The 22,821-nt window shown below is 50.1% G+C and overlaps 1 protein-coding gene across 1 annotated transcript in view; it reads left to right on the plus strand.

Annotated features, from left to right (window-relative positions):
* Positions 1–22,821, plus strand: part of MAN1C1 (mannosidase alpha class 1C member 1) — a 51,676-nt gene that overhangs the window by 2,725 nt on the left and 26,130 nt on the right. The window contains exon 3 of the mRNA XM_058819874.1: positions 15,524–15,620. Coding sequence (XP_058675857.1) covers positions 15,524–15,620 — 97 coding nt within the window. The remainder of the gene's footprint in view (positions 1–15,523; positions 15,621–22,821) is intronic.

The following is a 22,821-nucleotide window of genomic DNA, read 5'->3' on the forward strand; positions in this document are numbered from 1 at the left end:
CTGGCACTGGAATTGTCACCCCTGTGAGCTGGGGGGGCTGCCAGGGCCAGGGGAGGCTTTGGCCCCGTGTCCCCAGCCTGGCACACACGTGGAGCAGGCTGTGACCCAGTTAACCGGGTCTGTGTGGGATTCCATCGTGGCTGTCACATCCCTCGCCCTGATGGATAACCGACTTGGAGGGAATTCTGATCTGGGAAGAGGTGCCAATAAGTAAAAAGCACAGGTTTAATTAAGCAGAGTATAAATTTCCTGGGTCTGTGCTCTCGCAGAGGTGCAGGCATCCAGCGACGATGCTGGATTGAAGAGAGAATCAAGTCGGGGATAACACACCGAGGGCTTTCATCCTCTGCAACCTGCATCTCAAAAACAGTTTTTAAAGCTTCCCTCCCGCTGTCTTTGTCAGGCACTAAAACAAAGGCTGTGAATTCCAATTGCTCTGCCAGGCAAGCATGCCCAGGGGTGCTGGGTTCCTTGATGGTCCCAGGAGGGTTCCAGCCATCCTCTCCTGCTGCTGGGTGTGTGGAATGTTCCAGTGCCCAGCCCTCACGTGTGTGCCTGGCTCTCTGCAGATTGCCACCTCCAAGGTGTGCCAGGGAGCACAACGCACACCCAGGAACAACCCAGCTTCCACTCCCTGCAAACAAATCAAATTGAAAAAGCAAATTTAGGGGAAGCGAGTGGCATTCAGTCCTTCATTTGGAGTTAATTATTTTTTAAATATAGCATTATTTCAAGCTGTATGGATTCAGCCCCATCTGTTTCTAACAGCCATAATCAGTGCTGGGTAGCAGAGTTAGAGTTTTCAAGGATGAGAATCCATAAATATTAGTTTTATGCTGACAGCTAATTACTCTTCAAACAGAGCCCTTATTTCTTAAAAGTGCCTACGCTTCTATTTATTCAGAGAGAGAGAAACAAATATGGTGCTGAGATATGAGGCTGAACATGCAAAACAAGGGAGGGTGGTGCAGCCTGGGGAAGAGATAAGGTGTGTCTCTTTTTGTTAATCAAAAAGACAAGAGGAGAACAAACCAGGAAGGTTAGAAGACAAATGCTGCATAAAAAAGAAACAGATGGAGCAAAAAAAAAAAGAATTGCAAGGAAGAAGTGATGATACAGCCTTTGGATTAGCAGATATTGCTCACATGATGGGAGATGCCAGCAGGGCAGGTGGTGGCTGTGCTGGCTGCTCTGAGTTGCTTTTCCCTCCTTCCTCCAGAGCTTTCAGTCCTGTCACTTGCTAGAAGGAGTCCCCAGCTGTCCTTGCACTGGGAGTTTTGTTCTTTTCTCTGCCTTCCCTCAGGCCATTCTCCCAGGTCTGTAACAGGGAGGATGGGTGTGGATGGGATTTGTGGATGTTTTTCCCCTTCCTGCCTGCCAGATGAAAGCCAGGAGGAAAAACTGGTACATGACCACAGATGCCCAGCCCAGAGACTGGAACTTTCTGTGTTCCCCAGGACCCTCCAGCGTGAGGAATTCCAGCCAGGAATCCGAGCTGGTGTCCCCTCCTTCCCAGCACCTCTGAGCTGCCTGATCTGCAGCTAAAGAGGAGGCAGTGCCATGGCTTCCCTGTAGCCCTGCTAGACCTTCCCTGCTTGAAAACCAGAATTTGAAGTGGAAAGCCCCATGGCCTCTCCCATTTTATTGCTGTTTGGGAAAGCCTTTGGGGCGTGAGGAGCACTGGGGCTGTTTGCAGAGTGAGGAAACAGCGTGAGGCTGGGCTGACGTGTGTGTGCAGGTACCTTCACCTGTAAACACGAGTCCAGGGTCAGTTAACAGTTGTTTTCTTGGAAGTACAAAAGGAGAGCAGCTGTATTGCACAGCTTTTGCTGCTGAAGGTCGTTGGTCACCTGCAGAACAGTCTGGGAGCCACTGCTGTGTGTTCCTGTGGGCAGCCCAGGCTGGGGCACTCTGACCTTTCCAGGAAAGCTGCGGAAAGCCAAATAACAAATGTGCCCATGCTGCAGGTTGGGAAATTTTGGGAGGGATTATTCATCTCTTAAGATGACCTCTGGAAAAGGTATTAGTTGTGCAATTGATCAGTCAGGCATGGCTTTGGGGATTAGCTGGTTTTTTACATGTGCCAAATACAAATCACCGATGCTCAGGGAAAAGAAAAAAAAAAAAAGAGAAGTGGTTGTAGCTGGAGAGTGACTGCAGAAATTCCACGGTGGGATTCCATATTTATTTGCTCTCAACAATTTCCAGATCAAATTGGCTCAGGGAAAAGTCAAAATTATTTCCCCTCTAACTGCTGCCTCTGCAAACTCAGCCTCAGATGTGAGGAAATCAGAGCGTGTGGTTCCTGCCTCCTGCATCGTAACCAGTAATAAAGATTGTGCTGGTGGAGCTGAGCTGACACTTTTGCTGATGATGGATGGAGCCAAACAGGCTGCTCCTTGCTGCACTCCTGGGTCTCACAGGTGGGGGAGCAGGGGGGAGACAGGGAAGAGCATTTCTTTTAAGTATTTTTATACCAACCACTGCTTAAAGACAACCACAGGAGCCAGGCAGAGCAGAAAGTTCATCATTAAATACTTCCAGCTTGGTCACGGGATGTGAGAAAAATGTGAACAGAGGGAGAGATTTGTTAATTTTTCTTCTCCTTTTTTGGGTGCAAAAGGCACGTTTCCAGGCCTGAGGTGTGGGAATGCCTCGTGCCTGAACCTGGCAGTGCCTTTTGTCCCTTCCAAATGAGGGAATGTGTCACATCCAGGCAGGGATTGTCCCCTTGGGTCTGACACCTGCGTTCATTTCCTCTGGATTAATGATACCAAAGCCTGTTTGTTTCACAGTGCAGTTCTCTTCATCCTGGCTTTTCCTGCCATCTGCACCTCTCCCTGCCTCACCTGGCTGTCCCCTGTCCCCTCCTAACACAGCTCTAGGGATGTATTTGCTCTCAGAAATCGGCCCCTGGGGGCAAGGAGGCACCAACTCACACAGTTATCCTGCATCGCTCTGCACATCAGCAGGTGGATCAGTCTTTGGAACACAAATATCTTGACAGCTTATCACTAAAAGGTAATTAGCAGGAGACAGGTATGTTATCAGGAGTTCAGCCTCTGCTGAAAGCCCCTTGGTGGTGGTTGCTGAGTTCCCTTTATGTGGTTTTGACTGTTGTGACTGCAGTGAAAAAACTGCCCAAATTTTGGGCAGGGCTGGGGAAATGCTGCAGCTTCTCCTGATTTTTTTTTTTTTTTGCCACAGCCCTGACCGCTGCCAGGAGAGCTCTCAGCCCTGGGGCTGCTTGCCTCTGGCTCACCTGTGTGTGTTTGGGTGCCCTCCTGGAGCTCACAGGTGCCCTGGGTTGGGCTGTGATCACCAGTTTGCCAAAAGCAGGGCTCAGAGCAGCTCTCACGCTGAGCTGGGCTGTGAATCCCATCACCGGTTATCTCTGACCTTCTCCTCCCCACAGCCAGCAGGAAAAGGATGTCAGCCCTCTCCCTGTGCCTGCACTGTGCAACTTTCAGCGCACGCATCGGAGCAAATGCCTTTGAGTGCTGTGCTCTGGGGCTGAGCAGGCTCCAGGCCAGCCGTGAAATGCGTCCGTGGTTCTGTACGTGAGCAGCACCACGCTCAGCCCAGCTGGAAACGCTCCTGCCGTGCCCATCTCCCCTCTGAGGCACGGTCTGATCCTGTGTGCTGGGCGCACGGAGACCCAGGCACTTCCAACAGACTTGCTCTGGCTGCTGGGGGTAAGGAAACCAGTTCTCTGTAAAATATTTACTGTGGTGCAGTGGAATTACGCTCTCAAACCAGTCAGATGTGCTGTGATTGTAATTCTCTCTCCGGGGTAGAAATACCTCTGCAAGAGAGAATTTCTCTGCAGTTGGAAGCACTGGCTGGCTCCAGCCTTGCTGGAATTTTCCTTTGCTCCACACTCCTCATGCATTTATTTGCTGAACCTGTGAAAGGGGTACTGTGGTGGAAATCCCACAAATGGTGCGTGCAGTGGGTTCTTTGCTTCAGTAGCCTCCGGTGGATTCACGCAAACAGAATTTAAACCTGACCTGGAGCCTGTTCTAGCTGTAGGGGATACAGTTAATTGACTAAAAATGTATTTGTTCAGTCGGTGGAGTGCAGAGCACAGGAGTCTGGGCTGTGATCAGTGCTGCAGAGCTGCTTGCCTCAGTGCTACCTCGCTCTGACCCAGCACTCTGGAATTTGGGAGTGCTCTGCAATTTGCAGTCATTTGCTCCTCTCTCCCCAAGTCTAGCAGCGAAAGCACTTGTTCCACAACAACTAAATTTGATGCTAGACTGGTTTCTGAACTGCCACTTAGAGCCAGCACACGGCTCCAGCACTGCAGAGCTGCTGGCGGGCGGGTGATGAGTGAGTGCTGGGCGGGGGAAATGAAATGACTTTGTGGGATGCCCACAGATCTGTGCTGCTGAAGGAGCTGCACTCCCCTGGATCCCTGCAGGAAATGCACATCAGCTCCTGGAAATGGCGTGGGTGGGAAGATGGGCTTAGGGCAGGGGGATGGAGCCTGGCTGGGAGCTGTCAGTGACATCCTGCTGGAACCTCCCTGCTCCTCCGCCAGGCTGGGGCCTGAGCACGTCCAGGTCTTCAAATATTTACTGAAAAGCAGTCACCTGCGTTAAGATTCCGTCTTCCCAGCCAAAATTTTTATGGACTCATGATTAACTTTTAATCAATGATTGAATCTGCCCCTTAATGGGAGAAAGATTTTCGTGCTAAGTGTTCTTTCCTTTGGTTCTGTGTGCAAGGCTTTGCCAGATGAGGCTAATCCATCATGTTTAGTTTACTCTGTGACTCTGTTATTGTACAGATTGTTTGTCATTTTGATGTTTTTGAATACGTTCTCCGGTATTGAAAACAATTCCCATTTTAGATGGGGCAGCTGAGAGGGAGGAAGGGAAATGTACCTTAGTACTAAATGAGAGACTGACCTGAATATAAAACTGACATGCAGCTGTCAGAAGGAGAAGGCAGGAAGGAAAATTCACTCCAGTGGTGGCAAGAGGAGATCTTGGTGCTGGGAGCATTCTGATTTTTAAACTTTAGGAAGAGACTACATTTACATTCCCCAGAAAAATACTTTTCAGTGGAAGCTGTGAGTGGATTTGGCATGAGGAGCACACGCTGCCATGATTGCTGTCTTTACTCTGGGTCCCCTGGCACTTGAGTTCATCATCTGACAGCACATTTTGGAAGGGCTCCAGAGGAGCTGTTGTGGGCAGTGGTGGCTGTGAGCTGCACATAATGTGAGGGCTTTGTGCACGGTGCACCCAGGGCATGGCAGGAGGCGCAGCACCCCGGGAGCTGTGCTGCAGGAGTGGACAATAAACATCCCCATTTATGGGCCGGGATGGCACTCGTGTGTGCCCTGGCTAAGGGGCAGAGCAGCCTCTGGGAATTAAACGGGACACTCTGTGCTCTGCTCCTGAGGGCACATCCATGGTGGCGCCTCTGTGGAACGGGCACACGCTGCTCAGTCCCTGATCCAGCAGGAAAATACGCAGCAGAGCTGCTCCTGCTGGGCACCCCAGCACTCCCCAGGAGGACGCTGGAGTGTGAGTAAAGCACGAGGCTGCACTAAGCCGAAGTGACTGCTGTGCTTCCCTTCTGCATCTCCTGCTGCTGACAGCAGAGCTGCAGAGTGCCCTGTGGGATTGTGGAGCCCAAGGAGGGATTCAGCGGGTTTGGAAAGGGGAATTGTGTTCCTGAGGCTCTTTCCCTGGGCTGGAAGGCAGCAGGGTGCAGCTTTCTAGGAATGTGTGCTGGAACCTCCTTAGAGCCATCAGGCAGCCTGGGGCTCCCCATCCTTGTGCCCCCTGTGTGAGCCCCAGGTCCCATCCTGATCCTGGTGCCTGTTCCTCGGTGCAGCAGCAGGAACCCTGCACTGGCCCCGCTCTGTGGGGCTCCCTGGGGGTCTCCCCTGCTGCAGCCTGCACTGAACTCTGGTTTCTCTGTGACCTCTCCCCTCTGTCAGAGCCAATTGAAGCTTTGCAGCTCAAGAGGTACCGGGGAGGACGGGCAGGCGACAGCGGAGCAGCAAACGGTTCCTGGGTTCATTTGAGCTAATTGTTCTAAAGGCTGGGATTGAGTGGGAGCCAGGAGCTCATTAGTTCTAATCTGGCCTCCAATACTTGCCTTGCGTGGCCCTGGAGCTGTTGTTAGATTTCCTCTCTGAGATATTGCAAGAATAAGGCCGCAAAGAATATTATAAAGAATATGAAATGCGGGAGATGGAGAAATCCTGCAGCATCTCGTGCCAGCAGCACTAGCACAGGAGGATGATATACAGTGAGTGTTCCTCCTAGAGAGTGTCCCTTCCCTTCCCTTCAGAGGCCCTCGCTGACAGAGCTCCTGCTGATTTATGGAGCAGGATGGCTCTGCAGCCTGTCTGTGCTGAGAATTGGAGCCGTGTTAGCGGCGTCCGAGCAGCCGTGTTTAAAGCAGGGCTCTTGCTCTAATTGTGTTAACACGATTTCCCTGGGCAGGGAGGGAAGTGCAGAACCGTGTACTTTGAGAAGTAACAAAGGATAATTGTGGAATAATCGTGTTTCATCCGTCCTGAAACCCTCCTGCTGCCTGGGTTAGCCAGCAGGATCTAATACAAATAAAATACTTCCAGTGGAAAAGGACATTTCTGGCTCTCCTTCCACATGAGCCTCGTTTTTCTCTGGAGTTTTCTAGGAAGGACATTTATTTACATTGGAATGCAGTGCTGATGAACCCAAACAAACCCCTGGCTGATTTCTGGTGCTCTTTTGGCTTTCCTGAAGGCCTTTCTCCAGCACCAAGACCATGTCAGGATTGATGAACCACTATGACTGTGTTTGATTATCTTATCTCTCAGAGGTTTGTGCTGCTGAGCCCAAACAACCAGAACACCACTGCTGCTGGCTGTGGCTCTGCCCACCCTCACTGGTGGCTGCAGAGCAAAATAATTCAAAAGGTTGGCACAGGACAAAGCCATAGGCAGCTCTCTTCTCTTGGTTCTTTCGTTTCTGGCTTTCGAAGGCTGAAATCAAGTTTTGAGCTGAGTGTTAGGGTGGGGTTTGGTGAGTGGAGGCTCATTCCTTAGGCCTGAGCGTTCTGTGGGTGCCACTTGTGCACTGAGGTGGAGTCTGGGGGCAAGGAGCTGCCTCCAATTCTGATGTTATTTCTGCAGTTTATTACCCTGATGCCCGAAGCTGCCGTTCCCTGCTGTATTCTGTCAGCAGCCCATTAGTCACAGCAGTGTGATGGCAGTGCTGGAGCAGTGCCAGGGCCCAGCCTTGATCCCTCTGGGCATGGGAGGTGAGGCCCAGGCCCCTCCATCCTGCCAGCTGAATCCTAACATTGTTCTCACACCCACCCCACCAACCTCATTTTCATCAGGGATCCGGTGTTTGTGACCTGCTTTGTAATGATTTATTGTGGGCCCTGGGGCTCCTGTAAGGGTTTATCAGCCTCTGGCTAATAAATTTGCTACTGTGGTCCAAGGATTTCTTGCAGCACTTTTGTGAGGTGACAGCTCTGACACGTGGCTGTAGGAAGGCTCTCAGTGAGTTTCTCGTGTCTGTTATTAGCTATTACCTGTGATAAATTATTGGACTAATCTCAGCTGACTACTTAATACTTGAGAATTGCTCTGTTCCTCTCTTCAGAAGTTCCAATCACGAGGAACTCTGGAAAAGGGAGAGGACAGCAGTGCTCCAATCTGTCCCTCTGAGCAAGGACTACAAAGACAGATGGGGAGCAGGTGAACCAGCAAGAAATCATTAAACTAAACTCATCCTCCCAGATCTCTCCTGCTAAGCCATCCAAGTGTGAGATGAAGCACAAGGTGTGCTGGCAGTCCTCAGCCTCCCTCTTTCTCCTGTTCCAGCATTTGGACTGAGACAAAGGCAGTTTCCAAACAGATGTTCCTCCTGCTCCCTGAATCCGCTCTCACAGCGCAGAACAGGAGCGGTGCAGGATGACTCTTGGCCTGTATTTACACTTTTTTCCTTCCCTTCTCCCTTCCCTTCAGCTCTCCCATCTGCTTGTGCTGTGTTTTGGGCCCCTGAGCCATCCGTGTGTCAGCAGCAATTCACACCTTGTGGGTGCTGGGGGAGAGGCAGCTCAGCTGCTGGTTCTGGGCTGGGGAGCTGAGCTCTGGGGGAGCTGGCACGGGGCTGCTCCATTTGTCTGTGCCAGCTGTGCTGGGTGTGGGGCTGAGCCTCACTTTGTGTCTCTGGGGATGCTCTGGGAGCCTTCCCTTGGCTGTGAGGCTGCTGGGGTGGGAGCACCCCAGATCTGGTGCACCCACCCTGATCTCCATCGCACCCAGGACAGGCAGGGAGCTCACAAATCCCCTCCTCTGCTGCCCTGCCTGGCCACGGCTCCCTGGCACACAGGAGCTCTGGAGCCTCTTTGCTCTTCCCACCCCTCTGAGGATTCCTGCCATCCTCCCCCAGCCAAGGCTCAGCAGTGCAAAGCCTCCTCTCCCCTCTGTTTTGTTTCTTTTCGGTATTGATCTGTTTGACATTTGTCCTACAGCCTGTCAAACAGACAGGCCCAATATGTTCTAGAGACTTGGGTTTTCTTTTTTTATTTTCCTTGAAAAAGAAAAGCAAAATATTTCCACACCTTTTCCTTTCCTTCCTTCTCCTTGCAGTGTTTTGAGTTACTTATGGCTACAGCTCCTTTTGAGCATCCCCTTGGGCTGTGGCTCTCCAGAAATGAGAATTCTGTGCAGATGGTATCTGTAGGGAAAAGGGAAAGAAACCTTCCCTTGCCATAATGCAGGTCTGTAAAAACAATCCTGTGTTTGTGTTTCCATCCACCTTCCCATGCAGCGTGGGGGGATCCTGGGCAGGAGCTGATGGATCCTGCCTGCCTGCTCAGCTCTTGCTGGTGCTCACCTGGAATGCTGGGCACTTTCAAGGAGAATTTGTAGTCTGTGTGTAATTAGGGATTTACAAAGCCCTGTGCTGTACGTGCTTGGAGAGAAGCAGCTGAAATGGAAGAGCCCTCAAGGCAGCCTGCAGGAACGAGACAGTGCCCAAAATCTTGAGAGCTCAGGGAATTCCCTGTGTGGTTTGTGCTGCAGGCTCAAAACCCAGGAGGGGACTCGGAGGTGACATTTGAAGGAGCATCATTACTAGGGAAGTAATTTTTTCCCCACTTTTCTTTCCTTAAAGTGTGCTGAAATGCAATAGTAGTTGCTAAGAAAAGCCAGACTGTCCAGCCTGGAGTGAAACGGAGTTGAAGAAATGCAAAGAGCAGTGTCACCCAATGGGTGCTGGTGGCTTTGTGCTCCTCCTGCTGTCCCGTGTGCCTGCAGAAGCTCAGGAAGTGTGTTTGACCCGCAGGTGCAGCCTGGGGCTCAGGGATTGCCTCTGCTGCCATCTCCCTACACAGTGACAGCAGTGCTGACAAGCCGGGACACAAGGAGTGTTTATTGTGTTTATTACACTGTGCAGTGCCAGCCTGGCTGTGCTCTGCAATATCCTGACTCTGATCAGCCCTAGGGGCTCGCAGGGAACATGAAACTGAGGTGTCAGGGTGGCCAGGAACACAAATTCCTTTTGTTCCCATCAGTATTTTCCCCAGGCTTTGATTCTGGGAAGCAAAGGAAGAGGAGGCTGCAGTTCCCCTGATCTCTCCACTAAATCACCCCGTGCTTTGGTCTAGACTTGCAAATTTGTTCTCAAAACCATTGTCAGCCTCTTCCAGGCCAGCATCTCATTACAGAGCGAACTGCAAAATCAACTGCTCTTGCTGACATGTTTCCTGATTTAGATGCAGCTGGATCCAGCTGGGGTTTAGTGCCTCAGATAGCCTGAGAAGGGTTTTATTTTTTTCCCCCTCTTGACACGGTTAAATCTAGTTGCATTAGGAATTTAATTAGGTGTTAGTTTAATTGTGGTTTGAGCTGTTTTCTCCCATTCAGCTTGCCTAGCAGGGACTGACTCTTGAGTTCTATTTCTGTCCTTGCTACTAACACTGACAACCTTGGGCTGCTCTGTCCTCCCAGTGCATTTTTCTGTCCTCCCAGTGCATTTTTCTGTCCTCCCAGTGCTTCTTATCCTGCTTTTCCCTGATTGTGCTGGGCAGGGAGTGCTTGGCTCTGCAGGTCTGTGCTGGAGAACTCACCTTGACCTGGCTGCTTGGGAACAGCAAGGAGAGCTTCAGGCTTTTTTTTTTTTTTTAATATTGTGACTTGCTTGAAGGTGATTTCTTCAATTCCTAAAGAATTCTCCCATTGTTCCAGTGATGGAGATCAGTTTTCTGAGCAATGTCTTTGGCTGCTGTGCAAGAGAGGGTGAGCTGTGGTAGCAGCTGATGGCAGAAAAATCCACCCATGCAGCTTTGGGAAGGAGTTTGCCAGAAAGAAATCAAAGCAAAGCCCGACTCACCTGTTGCTGCAATTGCTCTGTTACATTTTTTTCCAGATAAAGCTGCCTGTAGCAAGCAATTCCTCTATCTGCCATCTCCTCCTGAGCTCTCGGCTGGTGTGTTTGCAGGCAGGAGCTGACAGGGATGGAAATTTTGGGTGAGAATCCTCCAGGAAGAGTGGAGCCCCAGGGAGGAGTTCTGTACCCAGGCTGCTGCTTTGGGTGTGGAAAATGAGCCTTTATCTTGTGTTTAAGGAGAACCTGATGGGCAAAGTGAGCTCAGGCTCTCAGTGTCCAGTGCCCTCTGGGTGTTTCTGTGTCCAGCTCCCTCTGGACGTTGCTGTGTCCAGTTCCCTCTGGATGTTTCCACCCTGCCCAGTCTCTGTGTTTTATCTGGAGGAGCTGAGGAGCAGTGGAAGCTGCCCAGAGGATGTGTCAGAGTCACCAGTGGAGAGGAAAGAGCTGGAGCTGGGCTTGTGCTCTCCTGGCTTTCCTTTGGAGTGACAGGCTCAGGTTTTACCCCTTGGCCATCAGTTAAAGGGATGAGTTTGATTTAAAGTGGGAGGAGAGAGGGGATGTTGGATTACCACGTTTGAGGGCCCATTAAATGGAAATCTCTGCAGTTCCCGAGTGCTCCATCCCAGCAGGACAGAACACGTCTGCTGGAAAACAGGCAGGTTAGCCAGGGTGCCTTTAAACTGCTGGAGCTGCTGTTGGGATCCATTGGATTTCCTGTAATCTTTAATTATGAGGTGTAATTGCTTTAGGATGGATTGTCAATGTTGGTGTCCATCTGCGGGAGTTGCTTGGTAACGTCCCTGGGGCTGCAGCTCCTCCTGCTCTGCGCTCCCAGGCTTTCAGAGGCAGCTCTGGCTATCAGTGTCTGCCTAAATGGAACATCTCCGTGCTCTGGAGTGAGCACACAGCCTTTTTGTTATCATTTTGCTGTTACATAAAAGCATTACCGGGGACACGGGCCCGGAGAAGTAACCTGAGAAGTTGCTCAGCTTTCTATTAAGGGTTTTCAAATGAATTCCAGCCTTTTTATAGCATTCTGCCCTGCTGTTTGCCTGGGTATTTATATCTCCATGTGCAGCAACACAAAATAAACATGATGCTGTTTCATTACCTTTTCAGCAGATCCTGAATTATACAGGTTTATGCAAGTTTGATAAGGGAAAAATGCATCCATTATTCCAAACAGAAATGAGTTATTCCAATGTGTTCAGGCAGACTTCTTCCTACAAGACTGACAGTTCCTCTTTTCCTTTCTTTCTTGTCATCTGGCAAATTATGTTTTATACAGGAGGGGAAAATAAATGTCATTATTGCAGCTGGAAGACCCAAAGTGGCACAGGGTTACCATGGGGCAAGGAGGTTAAAGGTGGGAAAGAACTGGTCCTGCTTTGGAAACTGTCAGCACAAATAATCTGCTCCAGCTGCAGGAAAAGGAAGAGAGATGGGGGAAAAAACAAGTTAGGAATACAATGGAGAAAGAAATATTGAGATTACACTCACCCCCCTGCCCTCCTTTTTTTCCTAACCCAAACTGGGAATTTCTTTGATATTTTATAGGGGAGTGTTTGAAGGGAAGTTGAAGGAAGGAGGCTGAAGAGGCACGGAAGTGGTTATCTTGTGTAGATAATGGCTTTGTGCAATGTTCCTTGGAAGTGCTTGAAAGGGGCTCATTGGTTGGTATATTTAGATTTCATCTTTTAAGCATTTACTAATTATCCCAGTCTAGATGGATAAAACTAATCAAATAGCTGTTTGGGAATGCTCTGCTTTGGAAATCTTCCGTGTTGACAAAAGGAGGGCAAGTGATGGTGGGGGGAGCTTTTTCTTCTTTTCTTCCCCTCTCTTCTCTCTGCTTTTTGCAAGTCCATAAGCCCAGAGATTTGGAGTGGTTTAGATATTAAATGTGCTAAAGATTTGCACGTCTCATCAAAGTGAAAACACTTTCTTGGTCAAGTTTTTATCCCGAGACCCATTTCCTCATTACCTGGGTCACAGCATCCCTAAATGCTTTTTGTTCTGCTGCTGCCTCTGTGAAACACAGGTGGGCTTGAAAGCCAGGCCCCTTTTGGGTTTGGATGGAGCAAAGCACAGGAAAAGATGGGGATCTAAGGGGTGAAAATGATAGTGCAGGTTTTCAGAGGTCAGTTTTGTCGTTTCTAATTGATTTTAATCCAGGCTTGTCTGTCTGGGCAGCTGAAACTCCAGAGTAACAAGTGACTTGCAGGTGAAAGGAAAGAAAGAGCAATCTGACAAATTAACTTATAAATTTGGAAGTCTCTGCTATAAATCAGCTGAGACCCAGAGTGCTTAGAATACCAGGCCCAAATAGATAATTGTCTGTTAGGTGGCAGATGGCTCGCTGGTGAGAACAAAATCTGAAATTATGGATCTATTTCCATAATTTTTGTGGTTCCAGTGCCATTTTTCAAATGCAAAATGGCACAGTGTTAACACTGATGTATTGTAACGTGTCAGGACCAGAATTCATAAAATATTCACTTCTAATCCTCATCAGAAATGAGCCTGGAACGCCTCACCACACACATTCCCCTCCCTCCTGCGTCCATCCCTTCCCTTCCAGGCTGGAGTTTGGAATCTCTGTGAGTGTGGAGCCCCCCCTTTCAGGACCTTGCTGCATCCCCCCAGTGCTTTGGAAGCCAAATTTGGGCTGCAGAGGCAGCTGTAGGCAGCCAGAACAGGCAGAGTGGTGCAGATGCTGTTTTGGCTCTTCACCTTTTCCAGTTGCTGCTCTTTGGAGCCCTCAGTGGAGAGAGGCAGGCTCTGGGGTGCTGGGAGATGAAAAGCTGCCACGTTCCGCGTCCTGCCTCCCAAATCTGCAGGGTTCCAAGGCAGCCAGCACCGTGTGCTTCACCCAAAGGCAGCACTGCCATCCCTGAGCATCAGCCTCTGAACAGAGGCAGAGTTTGGGCAGGAATCTGTGCTGGGGAATTTCTCACAGCAGTGTGGCACAGGCAGCTGAAATGGCTGAGGAGGCAGGCGAGGGATTCACGTGTTGGCTCCGTCCTGGGGGACGTGGGGCACTTTGGGGAGCCTCAGGCTTGATGAGGAGATAGAAAAAGAGATTTTCCCCACAGACGTGGCTGATGGAGGCTGAAGGGAGGCCTGGGTGGTTTCCATGCCCTCCCTGGGATGGGGGTGTCTGCAGGCACCCCCAGGGAGCTGTGCCCTGGTCCTTGTGCACTGGAGGGGTTAAAGAAGTTGAGGGAAGGAAATAACTTAAAATTTCACACTCAGCTTAAAATGGGGCTGACTCAGGATCACAGCGTTAGGAGTTTTAGGGAAGAAAACAGAATAATTTCCACATCCTGTGCATGTCCAGGCTCCCTGTGTGCCAGGAGGGTGGGTGCCCATCCTCACCCTGACTGAGGAGCCCAGGAGGGGCCTGGCTGGTTCCTTGTGGTGCTGCTGGATGTGGGAATGCTGCCTGGACAAACACCATCCTCCCTGCTGCCAGCTCCAGCAGCAAGCTCTGACACACAGAATTGCTCTGCATGGCCCAGGGAGAGGCCTGAGCTCCTCACAGACTCACCCTGGTGTGTTCGTGGAGAATGAGAGCTTCCCATTTAGAACCTGCTGCCACTGGGGAAAAAAAAACAAAAAAACAACAAAACAAAAAGAGATTTGGCAAAAATAAAGCAAGCACCCTGAGTCATATGCCTGGGACATGTCTGAGTGCATTTTGTGGAGGGTTTCTTCCCCCTCCCTGGGTCATTATTTAGTTCTCCACTGACTAATTCATCCCACACTGAGATTTTAAACCCCAAATTGCCTTTATTTGTTTGTCCAGCATTCCATCTCCTGGTGGTGTTGGAGCCTGAGTGTTAACAATCAGTTCAGCAAATGTTTATCCTCCTCCATCTGAGCAGCTCCAGGAAACTTTACTTTGGAAGCTTGATGTTTAAAAACGAGGGGGGGAATCTGGGGATGTGGCTTTGTGCTAATTAAGGAGGATACTGCCAGGGGCTTGTGATGCTGGGTTTGTGAAACACACAGCTGGAGGGGAGAGTGAGAGCTGAGATGACAGGAGGAATTTCAGGAGGAATTTCAGACCAAGGCAACCTGTGATCCTGATCCTGAAACAGAGCCCTGCTGCAGACACGGGACAGGAGCGCTCTGTGCAGGAAGGATTTTGTTTAAACTGCCATTTTCCCTCAAAAGCCTGCTCTGAGGGAAGCGTTTCAGACTTCTCTTATCTTTGTTGGAGAACATGGCTGCTTCTCTGAAGCCCCCTCTTCCCCTTTGTTATCTTTTTTTGCCAGGGATTGGATCAAAGGATGTTCAGGTCAGTGCAGTGCTGGGGCTGGAGCTGCTCAGAGCCAGGCTGGGGTTAGAAAAGGCAGTTTGGTTTAAGGCACTCCTTGGAATCTGACAAGCCCCAGTCTCTCCCAGGTGAAGAAAGGACACTTGCATGTTTAATTTGCCCTCCCAGAGGGGCAGGAGGACAGACAGAGCTGCTCTGGGATATGTGTGTGTGTTGGAACTTGCACAAGCACTGCCCTGCAGCCCTCAGGGGAAGGTCAGGGTGCTGGGCTCGGGCAGGACAGCTCAAACATCCCAAAAGGAATTGTTTGAGTTGGAAGGGGTTGCTCAGAAATCACCCAGCCCCTGTGCAGAGCTGTCTGAGGGAAGCACTGTGGAGTTCTGAGAGAAGATAACACAATGTCGTGGGTTTGGTCTTTGTGAATGTATATTAATTATGTCAATTAACAGAATGAAAACCTCTGTGCAGTCCCGAAGATCAGCTCCTGCCTGTACTTAGGCATAGATCAGCTTTGGCCTTACATTCTTAGCCCATTTTAACAACCATTCTGAAATACTGCTGTATTTAACAACCATTCTGAAGTACTCTCTGAAAAAGGCTGGAAATTCAGAGATGGAGACAGCTTTTTACAAATCCCACGTGGTTTGCAGGGCCAGGGTGAAACGTGGGGTTTTGGTGGGACATGTGCCAGGTTCTTCCCCAGGAATGATGAACTGGAGACTTCCCAACCTCTGGGTGCAGCCCCGCTCCTGGTGTTCAGTGGGAATGAAGATTTTCTCATTAACAGGCCGTGGGTTCAGCAGTGAGTGGGAAACTGCCGTGGGTTCCCGGAGCTCAGGAGTGGAAATCCTCACTGTGCTGACCGTTTTTACTGCCTTTGCCCTCGCAGATGATGAAGTTTGCCTGGGATAACTACAAGCAGTACGCCCTGGGGAAGAACGAGCTGCGCCCGCTGACCAAGAACGGCCACATCGGGAACATGTTCGGTGAGTGGGGCTCAGCTGCTGCAGTTCCACTTTTCCTGAGCTTTGGAAGTCACATGTGCAGGGCAGGGAGGTGCCTGTCACAGCTTTGACCCCATCCCTCTCAAAGCTTTGAATCCCTGTTCTGTGCCTGGCCAGGGCTGGGACCTCGTCCCTGCAGGCAGCTCCCAGTCCCAGCCTGGGGCTCCTCTCTGTGCACAGCCAGCACCAAATGCAGTGCTAAAATCAAAGTGTCTTTATTAAAACATGAAGCCAGCCCAGAGCTGACAATGCTGCTATTTGTCTGGGCTTGTAGGCTTCGGGACCTGACCAAATTGAGCATTTTCTCTCTCTCGTTTCTTCACTGTTGAGCAAGATGTGAATTCCATGAAATATTGAGTGAATCAATATTAAAAGCTCTTTATACTCTGTGCTAACTGGCTTGTATAATTTTACTCTTTAGCAGATTATCTTTTTTTATGTGAGCCACTTTGAGTGCTATTCCCCTGCTCATTCTGGTGGGATACTTGTTGTGGCTTTGGGGTATTTGTTGGCTTTTGGGGATATAAATTGTATTTTTGCGGCTCTGCACAGGGAGCATTTCCCTGCTCTGCTCCCTGAGCCTGTGCCATGGGGATCCCTTCCTTTCCTTTCCCTTCCCATCCCTGGGGAATTCCTGCTGTGCAGAGGGCTCTGGGCTGCTGTCCAGGGATGTGTGTGCAGAGATTCTCTCCTGGAGTTCCTCCATGGGCAGGTCACCGTGAGCTGATTGCAGAGGGTGGCACTGAGGGTTGGAGACCACTCCCATCCTGTTCTGCACTCTGTAGGTGCCCAGGTCCTTCTCCACACCAGCTCCAGGACCTGGGGGGAGCTTTCAGCCTGAGGGTATCTGCTTTGTGCAGAGCCCAGCGCTCATCCTGCTCAGCTTTGGGGGCTGAGGTTGGGGAAGGGGAATGTGAAGGTGGAAATGGCATCAAGTGTCTGTGACACCATCAGAGAGGGTTTGGGGTGACTGATTGTGGCCTTCCAGGACCTGAGGGAGGACAAGAAAGATGGAGAGACCATTTAGGAGGGTGTGGAGTGACAGGAGTGGCTTCAAAGGGACAGAGGGCAGGCTCAGATGGGACATTAGGGACAGGTTCTTTGCTGTGGGGTGGGGAGGCACATCTGGCTCACAGCTGGCTGGGCTGCAAGGACCCCCATTACCCCTTGTGGAGGCTCAGGGAAGGAGGTCTGGGATTGTCACAGGCTGGGTGTGAGCAGCCCCTGCCCCTGGCCAGCCCCTGTGTGCCAGGAGCTCTGGTTTGGGTGGGTTTGGCCTTGTTTTGCTCTTTCAGCCCCCTCCAGCAACAGCCAGGTTCCTTACTGGAGACTCTGCATGGAGTTCAGAGCAAGCTGAAGCATTTTGCAGCTCTTCCACTCTGGCAAGCTTGTCAAAATTCCTCAAGGAGTGTGCCAGTAAACAGACAAAAATATTGAAAGCTTTAAAATGCGTTTATCATGCTAAAACAATTGACAGTACTTATGCTTGTTTGCAGTGTGCCTGTGAGCACTCTCAAGAAAAAATGCTTTGGAGCACGAGGATTTGCAGACAATTGCAGAAAAGCAGCTCCATGGTACATTTCAGCCTTTTCATAGGCTTTTCCCCCTCCTGGCTGTGCCTCTAAAGGAGAGAGCATCAGGCAGTCCCTTGGTGCAGCCCTCTGTCCCTCTGAGGAGCCAGGACAGGGCCCTGTGGCCCTGCACTGCTGCCCATTCCCCCTCCTGTCACACCAAGTGCCTTTTTATCCCAAGCTCCAGCTGGAGAGGAGGCAAACTGGGTGCTCTCCAGGCTGGAAATGTCAATATTAAGCTGAGATTTCTGTGCAGCTGCTTCCATGTGGGAGGGGAGGAACCTTTTTGGGGCTATTTTCGAGTGTGTTTGCGTGCATGGGAAGCAATCAAGTTCCTGAAGGGTGAATTTGCTGTTGTGGATGTGCTGCTGCTCACTTGGAGCCTCCAGCTTGGCAGCCTCAGCCCGGGGGGAGCTGCTCTGGATCAAATATTGCCTCTAAGTCCAAGTAGAAATAAAAATGAACTCTGAATTCTGCTCCTGCAGAGTGCCCTGCTCCTCCTGGCAGCCAGGACAGAGCATCCCTCCCCATTTTCCTGCACAGGTAGGAAAACTTGGATCCCCAGCCCCATCAATCTCTCCAGAAATCCAACTTTGCCATTTCCCAGGTGTTTTTCCAGCATTCCCCCTCTCCTGCACTGTGATCTGGTCTCATGTTCCTGCTGGTGCTTGGTGTTCTCCAGCTCCTGTTTCTCTCATCCTCCCACGTTTCTGGCCAGGGTTTATTTGCACAGAACTCCTGTGATTGCTGTCATTTACAATCACTGCAGCTCGAGAGCCCTTTCCTTAAACCCACAAGCTGTGCTCCTTTCATCAGCATTAATTATTCATCAGCCACGCTTGTGGTAAGAAGTGCCACGCTGAGCAGCCCAGCCCATGCCCTCCAGCGGGGTAAACACGGTTTGGGCTTTAGGTGTGGGATGATTTCCCTGGAAATGGTGCCATGGGAGTGGGCACAGTGCCCCACAGAGGGTGGGGGATGATTTCTGATGGAGCAAACCCCACGTCACGAGGTTCCAGTGGCTCCTAAGGGCTGCACAGCTTGGGGGGTTAATTATTAATTTATTTTATTGTTATGTTTATTATTTATATTTTTATTATAATTATTATTAATTCATTTTAGGTTCAGGGTTGTCTGCAGAATGCCAGGCACTGCTCAAACCAGACCCCAAACAAGGTGGTTTAGGAACATTTAAGCAAAATGGCACAGCCGAGCTTGAGGCTGAGGGTGAGGCTGGAGATCTGCAGGCACCAATTCTGCTCCCAGTGCTGATGCAATTGTTTTAACCCTTCTCAACACCTCAGCCCTGCTGCCTTGGGTGCTGTAGGGATTAAATTCCGTGGTGTTTGCAGGGGTTCCTCCCTGGGGCTGCTGGAGAGGGCACAGCCCCTGAAATGCACCTGTCACCCTGAGCTCCAGAGCTCTGGATTATTATTCTGCCCACTCCCCAGCTCTGTCAGAGCCACTTATTTTTCTGACAAAATGTTTTTAAAATCCTGATAGCTTTACAGAGCTTCTGCAGCTACGGGAGAGTGAGCTGGCATCTCGTTCTGCTCGTGCATCAGCTGAATTGTCAGTTACATTTTGATTGCACAGTCTTTTAACAATGATAAGGTGAGAAGCCTGATTTTCAGATATCTCTTGAAGTGTGCAGTGCTGGCAGCAGAAGAATCTTTCTTTGACTTATACCCTGAGCCAATTTGCTCTGAAATCAGTGACAGCAAGTAAATATGGAACCCTGCTGTGCTGTTAGGCGTTCCTCACCACCTAAATGCACGTTGGTTTATTAATTTTAGTTTAAAAATAGCGAACCTTAACCAGGTTTCTCCCCTTTTTTTCCTCTTTCCCCACTCGATATCATGCCTTGAGATCCTGAATTGCCTCGTTGCAGCCATTGCTGCTCTCAGCATATGCTGAATTTCTGCAGCACAGTGAGGCTGCCCAAGTGCCAGCTGTCACAGCCAGGGCACTGCCAGGCCAGCAGGAGGGGTGGCACAGCTCTGCCAGCAGCTGGGCTCAATTTCTGCAGGTGTTTGCACCTCAGCCTGCAGCAGGGCCATCCTGTGTTGGATTGCCTGGTGACAGGGCCCAGGCTGGAGGAATTGCTGGAAAATCCATGGCTGTGTTTGTGTGCTGGGCTCAGACTCTGGCTGGGCTGTTTGCTTTGAGGACAGGAGGTCACTGGCCTCAGCTGCCTGGAAATGGGGCTGGTTTGGCTCAAAGGATGAAAAAAGGGGAAGAAAAGCAGTGACCACAGGAATGCATCCAGAGAGGCCGCTGGAAAGGACACAGCTGAGCTCCAGAACCTTCAGGTTTGTTCTGCCTGGCAGATCCCACCAGAATTTGTCTCTGCCCTGCCAGGCTCAGATCTGGATGGAGATTCCAGCAATCCCATTGAATGTTCCAGGAATCCCCAGTGGATTTAACACCCCCAGGCTCCTGTGCCAGCAGCTCCTTTTAACAGCAGCTGCTCAGGTCCTGGACCCCAAAATCTCCAGGTGCCCCCAGTCTGGCCAGCTGAGCCAAACATTTCCCAGAGAGCTGCTTCCTTCTGCAGGATTTGGCAGGCAGCAAACACACCCAGCTCAGTCAGAAGCAACAGGAGCTGGTCTGGGAATATATAACAGAGATAATTGAATGAAAATATTAATTCAGCAATAACCCAGCTACCAGAAGAGAAATGGGAACCTCCAATTGTGCAATCGCTTACTGCACCTTTTCTCTTCTGTCTCTGGGTCTCTTTCCCTGTGATCACAAAATTGCAAAACCCTGGAGAGTCCTTTTATGTGATTAAAATAATAATAATAATAATAATAATAATAATAATAATAATAATAATAATAATAATAATAATAATAATGGTTCTTTTAATTTCTATGCTGAATTATGCCTGATGCCTGTTGCTCATGACATTGGATGCTTGGCTCCATGGGCTCTTTAAAGAGAAAAATACCTTGTAATGAAGATGTTGCTGGAACTCTGTTGCTCCCTGGCATCATCATCTTTTTTTATCTTTTTCATGTGTAATGTTCCCCAGATGAACAATTTTCAGGAGGGCATTTTGAGTTGACTTTGGCTTTTGATGTCAGTGAAATCTGCAGCAACAAACTTATTTCCTGGCAGCAGGAAGCAGGGAATCAGGATGTGCTCCAAATCCCAAACTCACTGGAGTCTGGCTGCGTGTTGGAGCTGACATTAATCCCTGTTTTGGGTTTTTTTCCCTGTTTTGACATCACTCCCAAGCTAATTAATCCTTCAGGAGATCTGTTCCCACTCCACTCTCACCTTGGGTCCTGCTGGCAGTGGTGGCTCAAACTTCAGGGCTCTGCTGGACCCTAAACAGGGGTTTAATCTGATTACAGTGGCTCAGCTGACTTCTCAGCTTGAAATACTCATTTAAAAAGTTTAACCAGAAAAAAATCCCCAACGTCTCAAGAGTGGCCTCCAAATGAGGCCACCTTGGCATCAAACCCTGGCTCTGGGGCTGGGCAGGGCAGTGACTGTTGAGAAAATGTCATTTGAACAGAGTGGGCTCATCTCAGATTTGCATTTTAGCAGGGGAGTGAAGTCAGGAAGGAGAAGGGGTGCGGAGGCTGAGGGATCTGGGCACTCTGGGCACCCAACCTGCCCTAGCAGCAAACTGGGCGAGCTCCGGCTCATCTCCCCCAGCCCATCCATCAGCCCAGCTTCCTCAGCAGCTTCCTGAACTTTCCACTGAGCCCAGGCTGGGGCTGGAGCCTGACGAGGCCTGGGAGGAGCGGAGCGTGCCGTGGGATTTGTCAGGAGCGCTTGGCGCAGCAAAACGGGGCAGGAGGAAACAAAACAAGGAGCAGAAAAACAGCCATTAGAGCAGCAGGAAAAGGGAGAGAATTGAGCAGAGCTGGGAGTGGGGAGGGTTCTGTGGGGCCTCTGTGGGCTGTGAGACAGGAGCAGGCAGAGATGAGGAGGAAGCCACACGTGAGCAGCCCCGTGGCGCAGCATGCAAGGAACAATCAGGCTGGAGCTATTTTTTAATCCTTTTTTCAGGCTCTGGGTGTATTTTAAAACACAGCGAGCTCGTCTTTAAGATTTTTTCCTTCTTTGCTTTTAATATTTTCTTTAAGCACCCCATTATGGATGTTGCCTGTGCCTCATTCTGGACACTAATTATGCGGAAATAATTGTCTAATCTTGGGAGATATTGAGCGTGTGATTAAAAGGCAGCCAGCTGAGGGTGGGTGGAGTTGGACTGCTCACAGATCCAGCTCTGGATTAGGAGCCTTTGGTGGCAGCTCCACAGCAAAAGCTGAGTTGGAGGCTTGGCACTTGCAGCTGGTTTGAGCAAACATCCAGCACCCGCTCCAGGGAGCTGGGAACCACTGGGAGCCTGGGTTGGGGTGGGATCCATGGGATAGGATGGGATGGGATGGGATCCATGGTTTGGGATGGGATCCATGGTTTGGGATGGGTTGGGATGGGCTGGGATCCATGGGGTGGGATGGAATGGGATGGGTTGGTTTGGGATGGGGTCCATGGGATGGGATGGAGGGATGGGATGGGATCCATGGTTTGGGATGGGCTGGGATCCATGGGTGAGATGGGATCTATGGGATGGGTTGGGATGGTTTGGGATGGGGTCCATGGGATGGGATGGGATGGAGGGATGGGATGGGATCCATGGGCTTTGAGGGCACTTCCCACCCAAACCAGTCTGGGATTCCTTAGGGAGGTAGATGCCCCACCTGGGGCTCCTGATGCCCTGCTTGGGCTGAAGGTGGATTTTGGCAGTGCTCAGGGCCACTGCTTGCAGTCAGATTCTTGATGAGGTTCTTGCCAGAATCACAGAATTAAGGCTGGAAAGGACCTTTAAATCCAAGCACTGGTCCAGCACCAGCCCTGTGCTCACCACTAACCCACATCCAGATGTTCCTGAGCACTTCCAGGGCTGTGACTCCAGGAGTTGCAGTGCTTGATAACCCATTCAGGGAATAAATTTTCCCTCTGTCCAACCTGAACCTCCCCTGACACACCTTGAGGCCATTTCTTGTCCAGTCCCTGTTCCCTGGGAGCAGAGCCTGACCCTCTCTGGCTCCAGCTCTGTTCCAGGAGGAGTTTGCAGCCACAGCCCTCCCTGCACTACCAGAAGCTACATCAAATCCAGGTTAAGAATATTTTAAAAATACACTTTTAGCTATGCCTTTTAATGTTGGAAATATCTTGAGACTTGAGGGTTTCTTACCTTTATCCCTCTGTGTTTTAGCTTTCCCTTGTTTATTCAGAGGAGATGGAAACTGTACAGCAAAAACCCACTTACTTTGGTTTTAATTCACTTGGTTTCTGCTGCTGAAACTTCTGAAGAGATTAAGCAGGTTCCAAACTGGCTTTGCTGTGTTGGATTTCACATTTAGAACTTAACTGCTTTATCACATCATTTTGTGCTGCTGCTGAGGTTTCTTTCCACCCTCATTATGTATCTCATTGGATATTCATCTGGATTAGTGTTAGATTTTGACATTTTTCCATTCACCTCCAGGAGATCATATATCAAATGGGTCCTGCTACTGAATTTCTTCCTCTGTAATTTCTCCAGGTGCTTGTTTCTGATATTTTTTTTCCATCTCTGCTGCCTTTTT

The sequence above is a fragment of the Ammospiza caudacuta genome, chromosome 25, assembly GCF_027887145.1.
Source record: "Ammospiza caudacuta isolate bAmmCau1 chromosome 25, bAmmCau1.pri, whole genome shotgun sequence".
In the NCBI taxonomy this organism is placed as follows: Eukaryota; Metazoa; Chordata; class Aves; order Passeriformes; family Passerellidae; genus Ammospiza; species Ammospiza caudacuta.